This window comes from Antrostomus carolinensis, unplaced genomic scaffold, assembly GCF_000700745.2.
Source record: "Antrostomus carolinensis isolate BGI_N321 unplaced genomic scaffold, ASM70074v2 scaffold35767, whole genome shotgun sequence".
In the NCBI taxonomy this organism is placed as follows: Eukaryota; Metazoa; Chordata; class Aves; order Caprimulgiformes; family Caprimulgidae; genus Antrostomus; species Antrostomus carolinensis.
This window is the reverse complement of record NW_010330106.1, coordinates 10,283-25,800: the sequence shown is the minus strand read 5'-3', so window position 1 is coordinate 25,800 and position 15,518 is coordinate 10,283. Positions and strand designations below refer to the sequence as shown.

General features: G+C 42.9%; 1 protein-coding gene across 1 annotated transcript; it reads right to left on the bottom strand.

Moving 5' to 3' along the window:
* Positions 1–8,829: 8,829 nt before the first annotated feature.
* Positions 8,830–14,940, bottom strand: LOC104528736 (chloride intracellular channel protein 6). The gene is made up of 6 exons (XM_010172828.1): positions 14,878–14,940; positions 13,559–13,668; positions 12,995–13,120; positions 11,692–11,798; positions 10,589–10,770; positions 8,830–9,255 (listed from the first exon to the last, which is right to left on the bottom strand). The coding sequence occupies exons 1-6, from the start codon at positions 14,938–14,940 to the stop codon at positions 9,094–9,096; spliced, it is 750 nt and encodes a 249-aa protein (XP_010171130.1). The 3' UTR covers positions 8,830–9,093.
* Between the last annotated feature and the right edge of the window lie 578 nt (positions 14,941–15,518).

Here is a 15,518-nt window from a genome sequence, read left to right as displayed (position 1 = left end):
AAAGAATCCAGTTACCAAAATCTCTATCAGTCTTAGCTGTCATACAAGTAGTGAAATGTTCATTGTTCTATCAAGAAGTCAAAGCATCCTCCTATCCACTTAGGAAGTCTCAACAACTCAGTTATTTGTACCCTAATCAGGGACAAAACTGATGGTGGAGGTGAAGCTGACCTTTGAGGGACATATGGTAATACTGCATTTACAGAAAGCCAAGCTTTCTGTGGGAAGAGCCAGCTCCACTAATTTTTCTCATGGATGCATCTTTTTAAATGAGGGATGATGCTGAAGTGTGCAGGAAGCAGAATCATCATCTTCCAGAACAGCTTCTAACAGCAAAAAGCTTCCCTTTTTGCATTTCAGTTTACACCAAGACATATGGAAAGAAAGTTGAAACGGTGAGAAACAGGCAGCTCTGTTTCCTCTTGTTTGTTGCTGTAGTTGTTGTCTAACACCCATGTAGCTCTCATCATCATTCAGTAAAGTCAGCAATGCTGTGTTTGGTGTTTCCTGGGTTGCTGGTGTTCTCAGTTTCTAGAGGCTGCCTCGCTGACATTGTCCTACATTTGTACTGTTTCAGACAGGAAGGTGTAAATGAAGGTCTGTTTACAAGCAAGGAGCAAGGACCTCCCAGAAATAAATCCTTTGCATGGGAAGAACTTCATGGGAAGAACTCACTGCCAACCTCCTGGAAAATTAAGAGAGGTGGGACTTAAGGAGTGATGCTGTACCCTGTCTAGCAAGTTACTGGGTCACTTTGGTACCATGGCTAGTGTGTTGCAGAAGGTGCTAGAAGTGCCTGACTAAACAAATGTCTAGTGTAAACCATAGCTTTCTTGGTGAAACACTTTCCCCTAACATATATCCACAGGTGAGACATCAGCTCAGCCTCTGGGTCCATCCAAACTCTGAATTAATGTCAATCATGCCAAGTGTTGATGAGGCCCACAACAAAGAGGAATCTACCTGGGCCATGAAAACCACTGAACAGTAACACAGCTCCCCACGTCCTTATAACAGAGTCTCTCTCAGGAAATCTCTCAAGCATTTGGAGCCAGAGTGGGAGAGACCTCACTTCACCACAGTTTGCCTCATGTCTCTGGACCAAAAACATTTTCTTCGTGCCTCCTTCAGTTCTGTGGGCAACAAATGAGAATAACAGCTTTCCTTTTGTGACAAAGGTGTTGGAGGTGTGACTGTATGCTGAGCTATTAAAGTGCTACAGCAATAAGGGTGAGATAGGAAGCTGGCTAGAAATGGTTTCAACATTTTTTTTGGCATGAAATCTTTTGGGATTGTTTTTTAAAAGACATCTTACTTTTAAATGGCTTTCAAACCTTTTGAAATGTCAACTTTACAAATGAGATGTTGTTTTTAATCCAGATGAGTGATTTTAACTGATGTCCCATTAGATTTTATAATATAATTTAATGGCAAGTTCTTAAATTCAGAGGGGAAGAAGGGTGTTCCATTTACAACTTCTCCCACTCCTATTTTGGTCATGTAATTTCTTACAAAGTAAAGTATTGTTCCTGAACACTTGTAGGCATATTCTTCAGAGAGACATATGGAGAGATAGAGTTTACATTCTGACCGAGCGAAGGAGCACAAAACCTTAAAGGCACTCTGTGTGTGTGTGTATATAAAACATTGTTTATACTGGGTACATGCAGTACAAACACTGCCTGTTACTCAGAAATAACATCTCCCTTCCCTTGTCTCATTTTAAACCTCTTTTAAAATTTTTTGTTCTTTCATCTTCTCCTTTTCTACTTCTTCTCTTTTCTTCTTGTCCCTTCTAGTTCCCATGCTTTGGGTTTATATTCCTGGTAGATATATAAATTGGTAATTTAGTACCTAACCAGCAGTTCATAGCCCTAAGTGGAAGTGAAAATCCCAAGTCACATTTTTATTGTTTATAATTTGTAATTAATTATTAGCCTTCTGCTAGTAGAGAAAAGCAAGCAAAACAGAAGCGGGAACACTCACCTCTTCAGTCTGTCACACTTTCTAAGTCAGTTCATTCTTACAAGGGTCTAATTAATGGTTTTTGCAGCTGGTAAGATCGATAGTGGTAGATGTACTTCACTTCAACAGCACTTCAACATGCTATAACATGTTTGATGTACTGGAAGATTTAAAAAACCAAGCAGCAAGCAAAAAACAATTGTGTAAATTAAAGTGGGCAGAGTAATGTTTTGGAGCTTGTTACATTTTGGTGCCTCTTTCTGCACATTGAGTACCTCTCAGTCCTGCCCAAAGCTGCCCTGGGGGGATCTCCTGACTCTGTCCCTCTTACAGTGGGGTTCACAACATGAGCCATTCACCTCACTTGTTTATCACATTGTAGGGCCACCAGTTTGCATCCCCTCTGGTCCATGTTTCTGTGGGCTGGGGGAGAGCTTCTAGCTCCAGGTGTACACTCAGCCCCAGCTGGCATATGACCTGAGTGAGCAGCTCCTCTGCGTGCCCGAGGTAGAGACCCTATGCTGCTTATGCCAGGGGCAAGAAGCCCACTCTTTGAATAAGGAAAATGAGGATGGAGACTAAAGCATTCCAGTGCCTTCCCACATTTCTCTAGAAACAACTCTGAACTGGTGAGAAGCACCTTGCTGTGGTATGAGGGGTGTGTCTTACATGATACAAGCAGGCTGTTGTGGATACCCCAGCTCCACTGTGAAGCAGGGTACTCTAACCTGGACAGTGTGTCATCTTGGTGAAGAAACACAAGGTAACTTCGGCACTTTGGACAGCTGAACTGGGTTAGAGAGCTGTGGCACAAGCCTGCAGAGCCAAGGTGACTAATTGTCTTCATGAGGATACAGGAACTTGGTTAGCTGCTACAGCTGCTCTTACCTCAGCTGTGGTTCAGGAGGCTGCCTGCTTTCTCGGTTCATTGATGCGGTTACCTGGGTGCACCTTTACTACCACATTTCCCAAGGCACAAGCTGTATCTAGGATGAGATGGGAGGGGGAGGGAGGAGGTGGGGAGAGGCCTTCGGTTTAGCTCAAATTACATCCACAGTGTTGTGAGCTCTTTCAGAAGAGATTTTGCTGACAGCAGCAGAGGAGCAACCTCCAGGAGGACTCATACTAATGTAATGGTAGGACTTCCCACGTCACAAGGTAAAAGGTATAAAGAATACTCTTACTGTATGGACACATACTTGCTGCCGTGTATCCTGTTAGCTCAGGCATCCTTAGGCACAGAGGGGCTTGTAGCACTCTGTTGCAGTACAGTCACATCTGAGGCACACAGAGTCAGGGGATTTGACATGCAGCATCCTTCTTGCAACCTGTGTACAGCCTGAATCTTTGTAGCCTCTCATGTGAGTGTGGCTTCATTACCTGGAGCAATTTACAGCTATTTCCGTGTCCTACAATGGAGTGAGCTGGAAGATCTGTTCTGTGATTATTCCAATAGGCAAAGGAGCAGCAGAATTTTCACATCTAGAGACCCCTCCCTTGTCTTCACTGCAGATCACTTCAGAGGAATGAAACTTTTAGTAGCTTGGTGCTTGGTTTTCAAAATGAAGAACAAGAAGCTGGATGAAAGCAACTTCTCAAATATTTTTCAACAAAAAAAAAATAGATACAGGTTTAGTTTGGATCTTGTTTTACTTTTTAACCTTGAGTTGAAAACCAAGGTTTGATATTCTGTGCTCTTTTTTCTTTTCTTCCCCAGCACTTCCAGTTCTCATTTTTCCTCTTTCATCACTGAAAAAAAATAAAATAAAAGGGAAGGGAATGATAGAAGGAAGAAACCCAAGGCAAACAAATGCCCTCAATTTTTGAAAAGGAACGTTTATTTTTATTTCAGCTCATTGGTTTGATTTAATCAAAAAGTTGAACAGTTTTTAAATTTTGAAATAAGACTCTTGTTTCCTTAGTTCATTTCCAGAACAGATTTTTCTGTTTGCATTCTGCTCATCAATAAAAACATCTTAATCGGTAGGAGTCCAATTTAGGCCAGGACCTGGAAAAACCTTGCTCCTTCACTTCTTTGCATTTTGCTAGTGAAGGAGAACTGAATGCTGGTCTGAGCCATGCATTAACAACCAGCTTGCTCTACCCCATCACTCATGAGCAGGGCCTGCGTGTGGATCTTTGTCACATGAGACAAGTAGGAGTAGTTCAGGGATATATGATGCCAGTTGAGACTGCTGGTGGGAGAATGTAGCAGTGAGCCCCCTGGCAAACCTCCGCTCTCCCAGCCCTGCTAGGTGTTCGGGATCTCTCACCAGGAGAGACTACTTGGTCTGTAGGGCAGCAGCTCTCGTGCTTGGTCAGTAAAGTCATGGTGAAAGTCCACAGAACCACTATGAGCCTTTAAGCAGCTTTAAAAATCCATGGGGGGCATCTGGGTGGCTGGCAGCGACTAGATGATATCGCCACTTGGGTTGTCTGCTTTAGAGGGAAGTTTGCTAACCTGGTTAAGGCTCTACCATGCTGTGCATAGTTTCTGTTTACTTGAACTTTCAGGGTCGTGCCTCACTTTAGCAGTTGATAACTAGTTCTTGACAACTTAGAAATAACCTTTCAAATAATCTAGAAAAAAAACCAACTGGCTTCTAGACTAAACTTCAACCAGTTGTAAGAAGCTTGTGAAATGAAGGTATTTGCTTATACTCAAACACCTAGCATGTTGATACAGATGAGGAATACTAACTTGCTTTCATGAGGTTTGTTTTTTCATTGCTTTGAAGCTATTTAAAAAAAAAAATGCATTGAGGGAAATATGTTACAGTTAGTTACCCTGCATTTGATTTTATTTCAGCTTGTTTTTGGAAATACTGCATTGAGCACAAGTAGTGTTTAACCTTCACGTTGATGGGTCAAGCTGAAGACTAAGAGATGGAAGCTGAGAAAGAAATCTTCAAAATGTGAAGAGTTTTCTACACAAGTGGTTGACTAGTAATTACTAAAGTAACTGTCTGACCATATTTGCCATGTGTATAATAGATTTTTAAAAGGGACAGTAAAAATTGTATTTAAAATGATAATAAAAACATTTTTTGTACAAGCAACACCACACAGACTACTTGTGCTAATAAGCATGTGGAAATTAGTAGCTTTATCTCTGCAAACATGCCTTTAAATAATGGAACATGATCTCTGCCCTGGCATTGGATCAAGCACTACAAATCTGTGTCTAGATATTCCATCTTATTGCATGTGAAGGCCACTCAGACAGCTGGTGATCCGTTAACACCACTATTTGTTTTCTCTCTCTCTTTATCTCATCTAATTTGTTCTATAGTAAATTGATAAAAAAAATATTGCAATGGTCTTTTAAAAATAGAATAAGTCAAATATCGACAAAGGCATTTTCTTAAAATAATGTGTTTTAAGAAAGGCCAGACTCAGACACTCGAAAGGGGTAGTAGATATGGATTCATTTACTGTGGGATTGTGCAGACACTTTGGCTCACCCCATCCCAGGATAAGTTAAGTTGCTTCAGTTTTCTGATATGCTGGGCCATTTCTATCACATCTCTACCCTCATTTTCTCCCTGTGTGGCCTGAAATACGCAAACAGCAACCATAACATACTGTTTTAGGTAGCATCATGTGTACCCAACAATCTGTCATGGAGGACTGGAGCCTTGAACTTCTTTTGCACAAGTAAGAGGAGTAAGGAAACCACAAAACATTAGGTTTCAAAACTGTCAGTGGCCACAAGCATTTAGTCAAACATCCTTCCAAGCAATGACAGATTTAAAGGAAAAAAACCCACCTGTTTGCTGAGTGTCTGAGGCTTTTTTCCCCTCCACCTGACAGCACTGGAAGTGCAGGCAAGTGATTTGGATGAAGCCTTAGAAAAAGAGGACAGGGCAAGGGAGGTTAAATGAATCATCTGGCAGCAAAAAGAAGTTTCATGGTGTCTATAAACCATAAACATGGGCATAACACAAAGCAGCATGGTGTTTCAGGCAGATATGGATGGCTCTTGCCCTTTTCAGTCAGTAAGGACGAATGGGGATGGGCTACTGCTGAGCCCTGGTACACCAGCTCCTGGGCTGCAGTAATCTCCAGATGGGGACACGGATGTTGTGTTTGGGTTGGGAAAGCAGGTAGGGCTAGGCTATGGGGAGGTTGTTACCACAGGTCCAGGGGAAGGAAGCCAGTGTGGGACCTTATGGAAAAGAGGGGCAAAATTTATTCTAAATGGCATGTATTTTACTTGCTTTCAGTATCCCGTGGGTCATCTGCACCCAGACACCTGCCCAGGCAGTCTGTGGGTGAGGTGGCAAGCCAGTGCCACCAGCTGTGGAGTTCTGGCACAGCTCTTCTGTTTTTTGCTGATGCCAGGTTGTTTTCTGCATGTGCCTTTTATATCCACTAGGGATCTGTCAGGATCTTGAAGTCAACAGCAAAATTCCTGCCTCCCACTGTTCTGTTGTTTTCTTTATCAGGATGTTTTATGGCTCCCCTCCTGTTCCTCCTCATCTCTTTAGCTTGAGGCTTCAATTTGTTTTTTACCTTCTTGCTATCAGGCCCTTTGAATTAATTTACTTCTACAGTGCCCTGTAGCAATTAACCTATTCCTTTTTTAACCCTTGTTTTTCTGTTTCTTCTAGTGCTTTCACACACACATTTTCATTCATCTTCACCAGCCTCAAGATTTGTGTTACAAGTACTCTGACCTGTGCCAAAGAGCATTGCTCTCACCAACATCCAGGCGTGATTTGGAGGTAGTCACCATTCTCCACAACCAGCACAGCCACCCTGTCTCCAGGAGGTAGAAAAGAGCCATACAGCTATGAGCCATACATTGCTACATGCTCTAAGGGCCAGGGAATAGCCCAAGCTCTTTGTTATTTATTGATGATAAAACAACCATAACTGTATCTATGGTGAGAAGTAAGAGAGGATGATGAGCAGGCTCATACATTTGGATTGCTGCAAGAGCTGCTGAGCAGCATGGACAGTCCCTGGCTGCTTTGGATCATTCCAAGTGGATCTCCCCAGGATCAATCTGTCACAAATGTGGCCAGCTCAAAACCAGTATGGATGTGGGACAGTTTATGCTAGGTGGCTCAGCAGCCAAGGATTACACCCTGGCCTTTCATTTTTTTATTCAGCAGTAATGGGCACAGCCAGGATGTATTGCTCCCAAGATCCCACTGCAGGTCTGTGATATACATGATTCCTCCAAAATCAAAGCTGGGTTACATTTTGCCAGTGGCCTTATTTCTTAAAATCCAGGCCACTGTTACAATGCATCCTACCAGGAAATTACCAAGGAAATAAAGACAGAACACCATTCAAATTACTTACGAATTTGTATATTCTCTATTTAAATTTTAAGGCATCTGGAAAGAGTATACAGATTTCATTTATATATATTTTTTTATATATATGTATATATTTGAAAATACAAAGTAACAGTTAGTATGTGATGAGTGACTGCTCAGCTATCAACCCCAATATGAGAGTTCACAATTGAGGGTGGGAAGGGAAAGCTACTGTGTCTGTTTTCTTTAAAGGCAAACCAAGACTGCTTGCTGAACAATGCTTAGTAATAATTGTGGTGATAGCACACTTGCTTCAGAACTGTGTAGTGTGTAAGATGAAGACATCGCAGACACAATATATCTGACACTGTAAGTAATGCTTTGTAAGAAAGCAAGCGCATGTTTGACATGGACAAAGATGAATGACCAGTCTGTAACAGTCTTTTTTGTGGATATAGGTGCTACAAAAGCTATTTTTAGACATTTTCACATCTATTGGGTACATACAGGCAAAATCCATCAGAAGGAAACTGACAGGTGACCCTCTGACTAAAGTACTGCACCCTCTACGCCTACGTACTTGCTGAGGGCCTGCTCAGCAGAACGCAGGTGTGGACAGCACTTTTTATGGTCCATACATCTCTAACAGTGCACTCCCTGATGCTGGGCTAGAGGGTGTTTCTCACCAGTACTGGCTGCCTTGAACAAAGATTCATGGAAGGCTGGATGGGTTAATCTAATCCATCCCTTGTCTAAGGCTGGAGGTAGGTCTACATTGTTCCTGATAGATATTGGTCTGATCAGCTGTAAAGCTCTCAGCAGTTAAGTCCTAACAGCTGCCCTGGAAAAGCCAATATGCTAGAGCTCAACCAGGAAAAGGAAGTATAGAAGGATTATTTCTTTTTTAGACCCTCTTTGCTTTCCAAAACCAAGTAAGAGTTATAAAAGGATGACAAAGATCCTACATCAGTAGGATCCCCCATCTACATCACCCATTTTTTTCTGTCTACAGTGACAACCAAGTCTCTCCCTCCTCTCTTGTTGAATATTTATTATCAGATTATTATTATTATTACCTATTTAGTCCATAGGCTAGTGACAGCCTGTGTTCCTCTCTTTGGCAGGACCAGGAGGGAAGTTTGATGGCTTATGCAACCCTGAGAGACAAGAAGATGGGAATTTCTATTTATTTATTTATTTTTTATTTCAAAGAAGACTCATACAATGAGTGAAAAGTAGTTGTTCTTCATTGATCTGCCCTGCAGGTCTCTAGCACAGAGGAGAGTGCTTCTGGGAGGTCAGGTGTGTTCCCACCTACAGGCCACCACCTCTCTCCTGGGTTAACCAGGGTGCTGCATGGGCACCAGCTCCTGGCTTGTGGCCCTCCCGGGCTTGCAGACAAGCAAACAGAAACCCTCCCGTTAACTGTGAAGTTTGGCAACAACTGAAACAGAGATCAGAGGCAGCAATAATGACAGGTTAAATGTGTGCTAGAAACAGGGCTATTTCTGCTCAAAATTCAGCAATTTAGCACAAGTCACTAGTCTGTAATATTGCTATAATTGTGTGACCTATGCTGTTTCTCTAACATCAACAAATGCTTTAATATCGACTGATGCCTTTAACTTGCAATGCACAACAGACATTGATGTGTGCAGACATCTGTACAGACACACAAACATATACATATATAATTTAAGAATGAGGAAATAATGCTATACAATCATTATAAAAGAAAGATTGGCCAATAGCAGAACTTAAAATTACACTGCAGAATGCATGCTGGCTTTTGTTTTTGCTGTCTTGGCTGGTGCCCATCTAAAACTCAGAAATAATAAAGAACGAAGGCATCTTCTGTTTACTTCATTCTCTTTGCAACATCCAAATATGCATACTCAATTTCTTCATCAGCAGGACAAGTGTTTGTGAATTCATCTCTTGCATATGCATTGTTCAAGTATCTTGAAATCCCTGTCATTTCAGGTGGAAAATCAAAATTTCTGTATTTTTTTGCAACAACCTTTTATTAAAAGAAAAAATAAAAATATCATTACACACATGACCTGCAAAAAAACCTCCAAATCTACTCTTTATGCACATTTTTTAATTTTCAATGTGTAAGTCTGTCATATGCAACATCGAGGGAAAGGAGAAGGAAAGACAAAAACACTCCAGAAGCTATGGGATGAAGAAAACTAGCTAACAAGCTAACTCACTTAAAATTATAAATTTGTTATTAATATTGGTATTATTGGCAGAGTTATGTGGACCAGTAGACTACACCTGGAAGAGATGCAGCTTAAAACAGCAAAGAAGGTAGCATAAACAACAATTAACAGAATAATCTTAGAGTAATAAACTGGCCCATACTTGGATACTTTCACTGAAACAAAATGGAAAAACTTGAATTAAAATACTAAATTTCAAATGGCTTGGGAAAACAACTATTGACCAACACCTAATCCCTTCCTGTTGGCCAGCAAGGATGGTGTGACATTCATCCTCCATCATCCTTCAGGAAGTCACCCGACGTAAGGTGATTCACCCTGTATTGGCTCTGCTGACCCCTGCTACCTCTCAGGCTTCACTGTGCCCGAGGTTTGTGTGGGCGTGGGAAAGGGCTCATTCCCTCCCTGCTCTCTCTGGACAACTGTGGGCAAAGTTTTCACTCGTGGAGGTATCAGAAAGCAATTTATTCCACTCTTCCTCTGACAAAATAGTAGCCAAAAAGGAAACTTTCTGAAGCCATCTTGTTTGTTTAAAAAACAGCTGAATTACCAGTGTGGCCATTTCTCTTCCAGAGCTTTGTTGGCTCCTGAGTATCCCAGGGACGGGCTGTGACAACACCCAGCCACCTTGGTCACCAGAACTGTTAAAGAGGCTGGGAGCCTTGGCTACCCTACCAGCATTATTGCTACTAGTCATGATATTCAGCAAAGCAAATTTTGTGCCAAATCAAGAAAAGAGACATGCAGATTTCAGCTTTTGCTGGCTTCTTGAATTAGCATGGACAAAATAATTTAATCTTATTGGTCCATGGCACTTTGCACATGAAATGCAAATGAAAACACTTTGCAACAGCACTGAATACAGCACTCATTTAATACTTGTGAGAGGCTTAGCAAGCACAGTCACAGCCCAGATAAGAAACCAGATATTCTATCTCCAGAGTCATCAATCTGAAGATCTGCCTAGCTCTGCTGTAAGGAAATGGCCTTGTCCACTAGTGTTCTGTGCCTGTACACAGCTACTGCATGGCCTCAGGACAGATAAAGGATTCCTCTCCCTTTTAGAAAAAGGCTTGAGCTTCTGCATCACCCTTCTCTTCAGGAAGTTAAAAAACAAATGCAAACCTTGATTATATGGAGCTTTGGTAGGAGGTTGCAATCTGCTAAGGTGAGCTCATCTCCATCCAGGAATTTCCGGCTGGAAACAGTGATCTCCTCAGTGCTGTAAGCATCAATTTCAGCAGGCAAGGGGCTATTTAAATAGTTGTCCAGCTTCCTCAGGGCTTTAAGCAAAGATTTTTCCAGATCTAGGTTAAGACAATAAAAAGGTCATTCAAGCCCGTACCAAGGTCTCTCTGCATCCTGCCTCCTGGCACCAACCCAGCTTGCAGACACCCGACCATGCCAACTCTTGCAATTCCTTTATCCTAAGCTTAAAACTTAATGCTGGGATAAAAGCTCTAAGTAGCTAAAGGGAGCTCTGAGAAAAAACAGGATGGGGCTGCGTTACCAGAAGTGGCTCCTCGAATACCTCTGCAGGGTGTGCTTTTGCAGAGTGGCCCAGTGGAGTGCCTCTGCCTTCACATTGACAGAAGGCTGGGAGCAATGACAGCAAGCCCCTGGGATGCTGCTTTGGGGTGTATGGGAAACTGGACTGTGAGTCCTGTGCTTTCAGCTGAGTGCAAGGGAGTAGGGTTGGACCTGCGGGTCTGGCAAAGGTTGGCTGGGGTTCTCATGGGCTGGTGGTGCCCATGTGCCACTATGGAGAGGGGAGAAGGGAAGAGCAAAGGGAACAGAGCTGAGAGCTGGAGGACGGAGATGAGTTAATGCATGGTGGTAGTGAGGGTCCTGCTATAGAGAGATGTGCCATGGGGCTAGAGTCCTCATTATTTACACAAATGGAGTAGAAAAGTAAGGTCTCAGCTCAAGCAGGCTGTGCTTCTAGCAGAGCAGCAAGGAAGGTGCAGTGTTACAGGCTTGAGAGCTGAAGAAACAAGGAGGAGCTGAAGTTGGTGCTCCCATGTTGACAGTGGTATCTGCATAAACTAACTTTGGGAATCCTCAAATAAGAGGTGAATAGGCACAGATTTCCACAGCCTTTTTGCTCTGGAAAATAACTGTTCAACCTCAACTGTAAGTGGGATATCTCCAGCACCATGTGCTAGACTTGTACAGCTCTCATTTCTTCCAGTAACTACCAGGGCTGATGAAAGGACTGCAGCACATACTTTCATTAGCATCTTTTCTTGGGTTCTTTATGAACGCGGAGAATTTTGCAAACACATCATTTCCTGCAGAGTTAGACTCAGGGTGGTTTGGTGCAAGTTTGGGATACCTGAGGAGTTAAAAGAAACAAAAAGAAGTTATACAACTAGCCTTTATTTTCATCTCCACCAATTATTTAACACACATTATTTATTCTGCAGGGTCACAATATACAGCCAAGCAGGACTCTCAAAGGGAACCATCCTGAACTAAAAATCACTTAGCAAGTGCAAATGTAAACCATAGTTAAACCATGTGGATGACCTCCTTTTCCTGAGGGAGATGGGAAATGACTGTTGACACTGCAAATAATGCCCAAACAGCCCGGTGCCTCTCCCAGGCCTCTTCCACTGGAGGTGAGGCTTCCTAGAGCCTGGCTCCTGCCATGAGGAGAAGCAGAGGGAAAGTCTCTATTCGCAATAGCTGCTGCTCATCCCAGCCTCCTCGCTTGGCCTGCTCCTGCATGAGCGAGCTCAGAGTGGCTGGTCCAGCAGCCGTTGTTGCCGGGGCAGATAGGAAGGGAAAAGTGGAGGGGAACAGCTGCTTGCCTAGTTTAAATGAGGTTTGGCTGCAGCAGAGGGGCTGCTGTCCCAGGGGAGAGAAGGTGCATGGGTGGGGGACACAATCCTGCTGATGGTGGGACAGCGGGGTTTGAGAAGAGGTGGGAAGAGCTGCTGGGGTGGGAAAGGACAAGTCTAAAACCCAGACCCCGCTGTGTGCCAAGATAGGCCCCTGTGGCCACTCAAAATGAGCCCCAGCACATCTGCCATGTGGGAGGCTTTCATTGCCCTTTTCCTCCAACTACCTGCTGCCAGTAAGCATCATTATTTGTACAATGTGAAGAGGGAAATGTCAAACAAACACAAGTGGAGGAAAAGAGGTCAGGTTTCTGCAGTGGCACGCAGGTTTCTGCAGATGCTTGCTGCAGCAGGGTGGATCTCGTGCCTTGGGAATGACTGTGGTGGCAGAGGAGGGAACTCAGGGCAAGGCAAGGGCAGTGGGAGGAGTAGAGTCATGGGGACACCCTGGGGACACCCCTCGCACAGAGGCAGGCTTCAGCATCACTGCTCACACCAGGCAAAGCCACCCCTCCCTGCAAGCTCCACCACGGCCGACAGACCAGCACACCCGAGCCTCCCACATGCATTTATGACACATGCCACTCATTGAGGGTCTGACCCACCGAAACTGAGGGGCCTTGCTCCCTGACCCCCCTCCAGGGCTACGAGGGGCTAAAAGCAAGAGAAGTGGCCAGGAATACAGTACCGGGGAGGTGATAGCTTTTCTTCCAAGAACTCCTCGATCTTATTGACATCAGTTTTCACCTCGCCGTCAAATGTCATGAAGGGGGGGTTTGTTCCCGGGGCAAGGTTCTGCAGGTCAGCAGGCTTTCTAATGGGAGGAAAGAGATGGTGTTAATCACAACAGGAACCACATTTGCAATTTCTACACTTAATTGCAATGAACTGTTTCATCTTGAAAATAGCAGGCTGCTCTATGTCTTTCTTATAAAATAAAACTTAGCCAGTTGCCTCACACCAGTGGTGTGAGGATTCACTAGCCTATATCTGAATGTTCTCTGAAATGCTTAAAAAAACCCCAAAACCTCCTGTGCTATGTTACAGATACTGCAAAACAGATTAAAATCTCAACTGCTTCAAAGGAGTTAGTCCACTTTATACTAGTGAACCCTGAAGAGGAATCAGGCATTATGTTAACATAATGCCAAGCCATGGTGTGCATTTCCAATCTATCAGAAGAGAGTCACCCTTTAAAGTCACGATTTTGGAAGAGTTGTTCTGAAAAGGAGAACTCTGGTTACAATCTCACCTTTTCAAATCCACGGTTGTGACATTAAATATGACACCTTTTAGCCACAGAATCATAAAGAGACGCTGAGAGAAGGGGCAATTTCCAATACTTTCCCCATCACAGCCAGCCTACAATTAAAGAAAAAAAAAAAAAAGGTATACATACATCTGTGAAGATGATAGCAAATTTTGATATCAGATGCAGTAGGAAAGCAGAAAACCTAGATCTCCTATAAGGACATATAGCATGTTACCCATCTCTACTAATACATGTTTTCATGCAAAGTTTCTTTATATCCATCTTCAAACATGCACATAGATATGATGAAGAATGCTGTCACCTTGGAGACATAGCTTTTCATTACAATGCATAATGAATATTGCCATAAGTTAGAAAACAACATTGAAATCACAGCAGTCCTTCCAAGAAAATAGTCTCCACCTCATTTGTCTATGTGAACATAAATCTACTTATGTCACTGCAAGATTAAAACAAGTTAAATCAGTTTATGATCACAGGAAACAAATAGAGAAAGATTTACCAGCATAAATTGAGATGTAACATCTGAAGTACTTAAGGGAATAAACAGAATAAATCAAATAACTAAGAATTGTAAACTAAACAACCGTGGGGACCCTGGAGAAAGAGGGAAGTTCAGTGGTAGCCTTGCTCCAGCTGAACCCACCCGTCTCTGTGCTTTGCTGAATGGAGGACTAATGAAGCACAAGTGCTGCGTCCCCCTGGCTAATCCCTCCTCATTATAGACCCAAGGCTTCCACTTTTAAGACTGAAGTGTGGACATATCCAAGTCACATAACCTCTCTTTCTGTGTTCCCCTGTAATGATGGTCTTTCCTTTTTGGCTAAATGAATCATCAGGTATCAGTGTAAAGCACAAGAGGTGCAACTCACGGTACATGTGGCCGCAGAAGTGTTGCTCTCATGCCCTTTGTATTGCATTTTGTTAAGAGGCTTTGCTAAAATGAGGTGAAGTCTTGCGTAGTTGCTATCGGTTAAGTCAGGCTTCACACAACGTTGTTGGAAGAGATCAGAGGTCTAATTTTTAAACCCTTCATACGATTCCCTAAAGTGCAGTTTTAAAACTTAGATTGAATGTCAGAGCACAGAAGTAAAAAAAAAAAAAAAAAGGGTGTATCATTTACTTAGTTAATAGGTTAGTTCATTAAGGTTTGCAGATCTTATAACCAAACAACACGCATTAATGAAACCAGTTCTACTTGCTCTTTCACCTTCCTCAACGCTATCAAATGAATCTTTAATATAGTAAAAAGTTCTCCAGCAACAAACATTGCCGTTGGATTCCTTTTCAATGCTCACCTTCACAAAGAGCTCTATGTCTGGAAACGAGCACCTGGTCTGGAGCAGGAAGGTTTCTGCCATGGAGCTCAAAGGACACATGAGGAGGGACACTCCTGCAGCTTCATAAATGATCTTATTCTCCACATCAACCCAAACTGTCTGATAACTCTGTGCTGTTTTCTGCTTCTGGTACTGCAATAACCACTGGCTTTCTTGGTAAGGAAAACCAGAACAGCCTATTGCCTTAAACACTGCTAGGGGATGAAAACTTTAGAAATGCTTAAACAGCTGGACTGCTTGTGCCAGAAAAGTCTTGTTTCGTAGGTGGCAGAAATGAAAGCTGGTCAAAAGCTACTATTGTATTTTTCCTCCTACTCAGAGCACGGCTTTCCAGCACTGTACAGTTTACAGTAAGATAGAAATCCACTGTGTATTTCTTAAAAGCAAGATTACAAATGCTGCAAGCATGTGCTTAAAATAGAGCTAAATACATGACACCACCATTTTGCCTCACCCTGCCTCTTATGTCACATTTTACCTGCCTCTCCAGGGAAAAAGGGGATGAAGGGTGTTTCTGTGACCCCTCCATGCTAGCAATGGGTACCCCACACTCTCTCAGTGCTAGGATGCCCTGAGGGGAGAAGCAGTAGTCAGGGAAA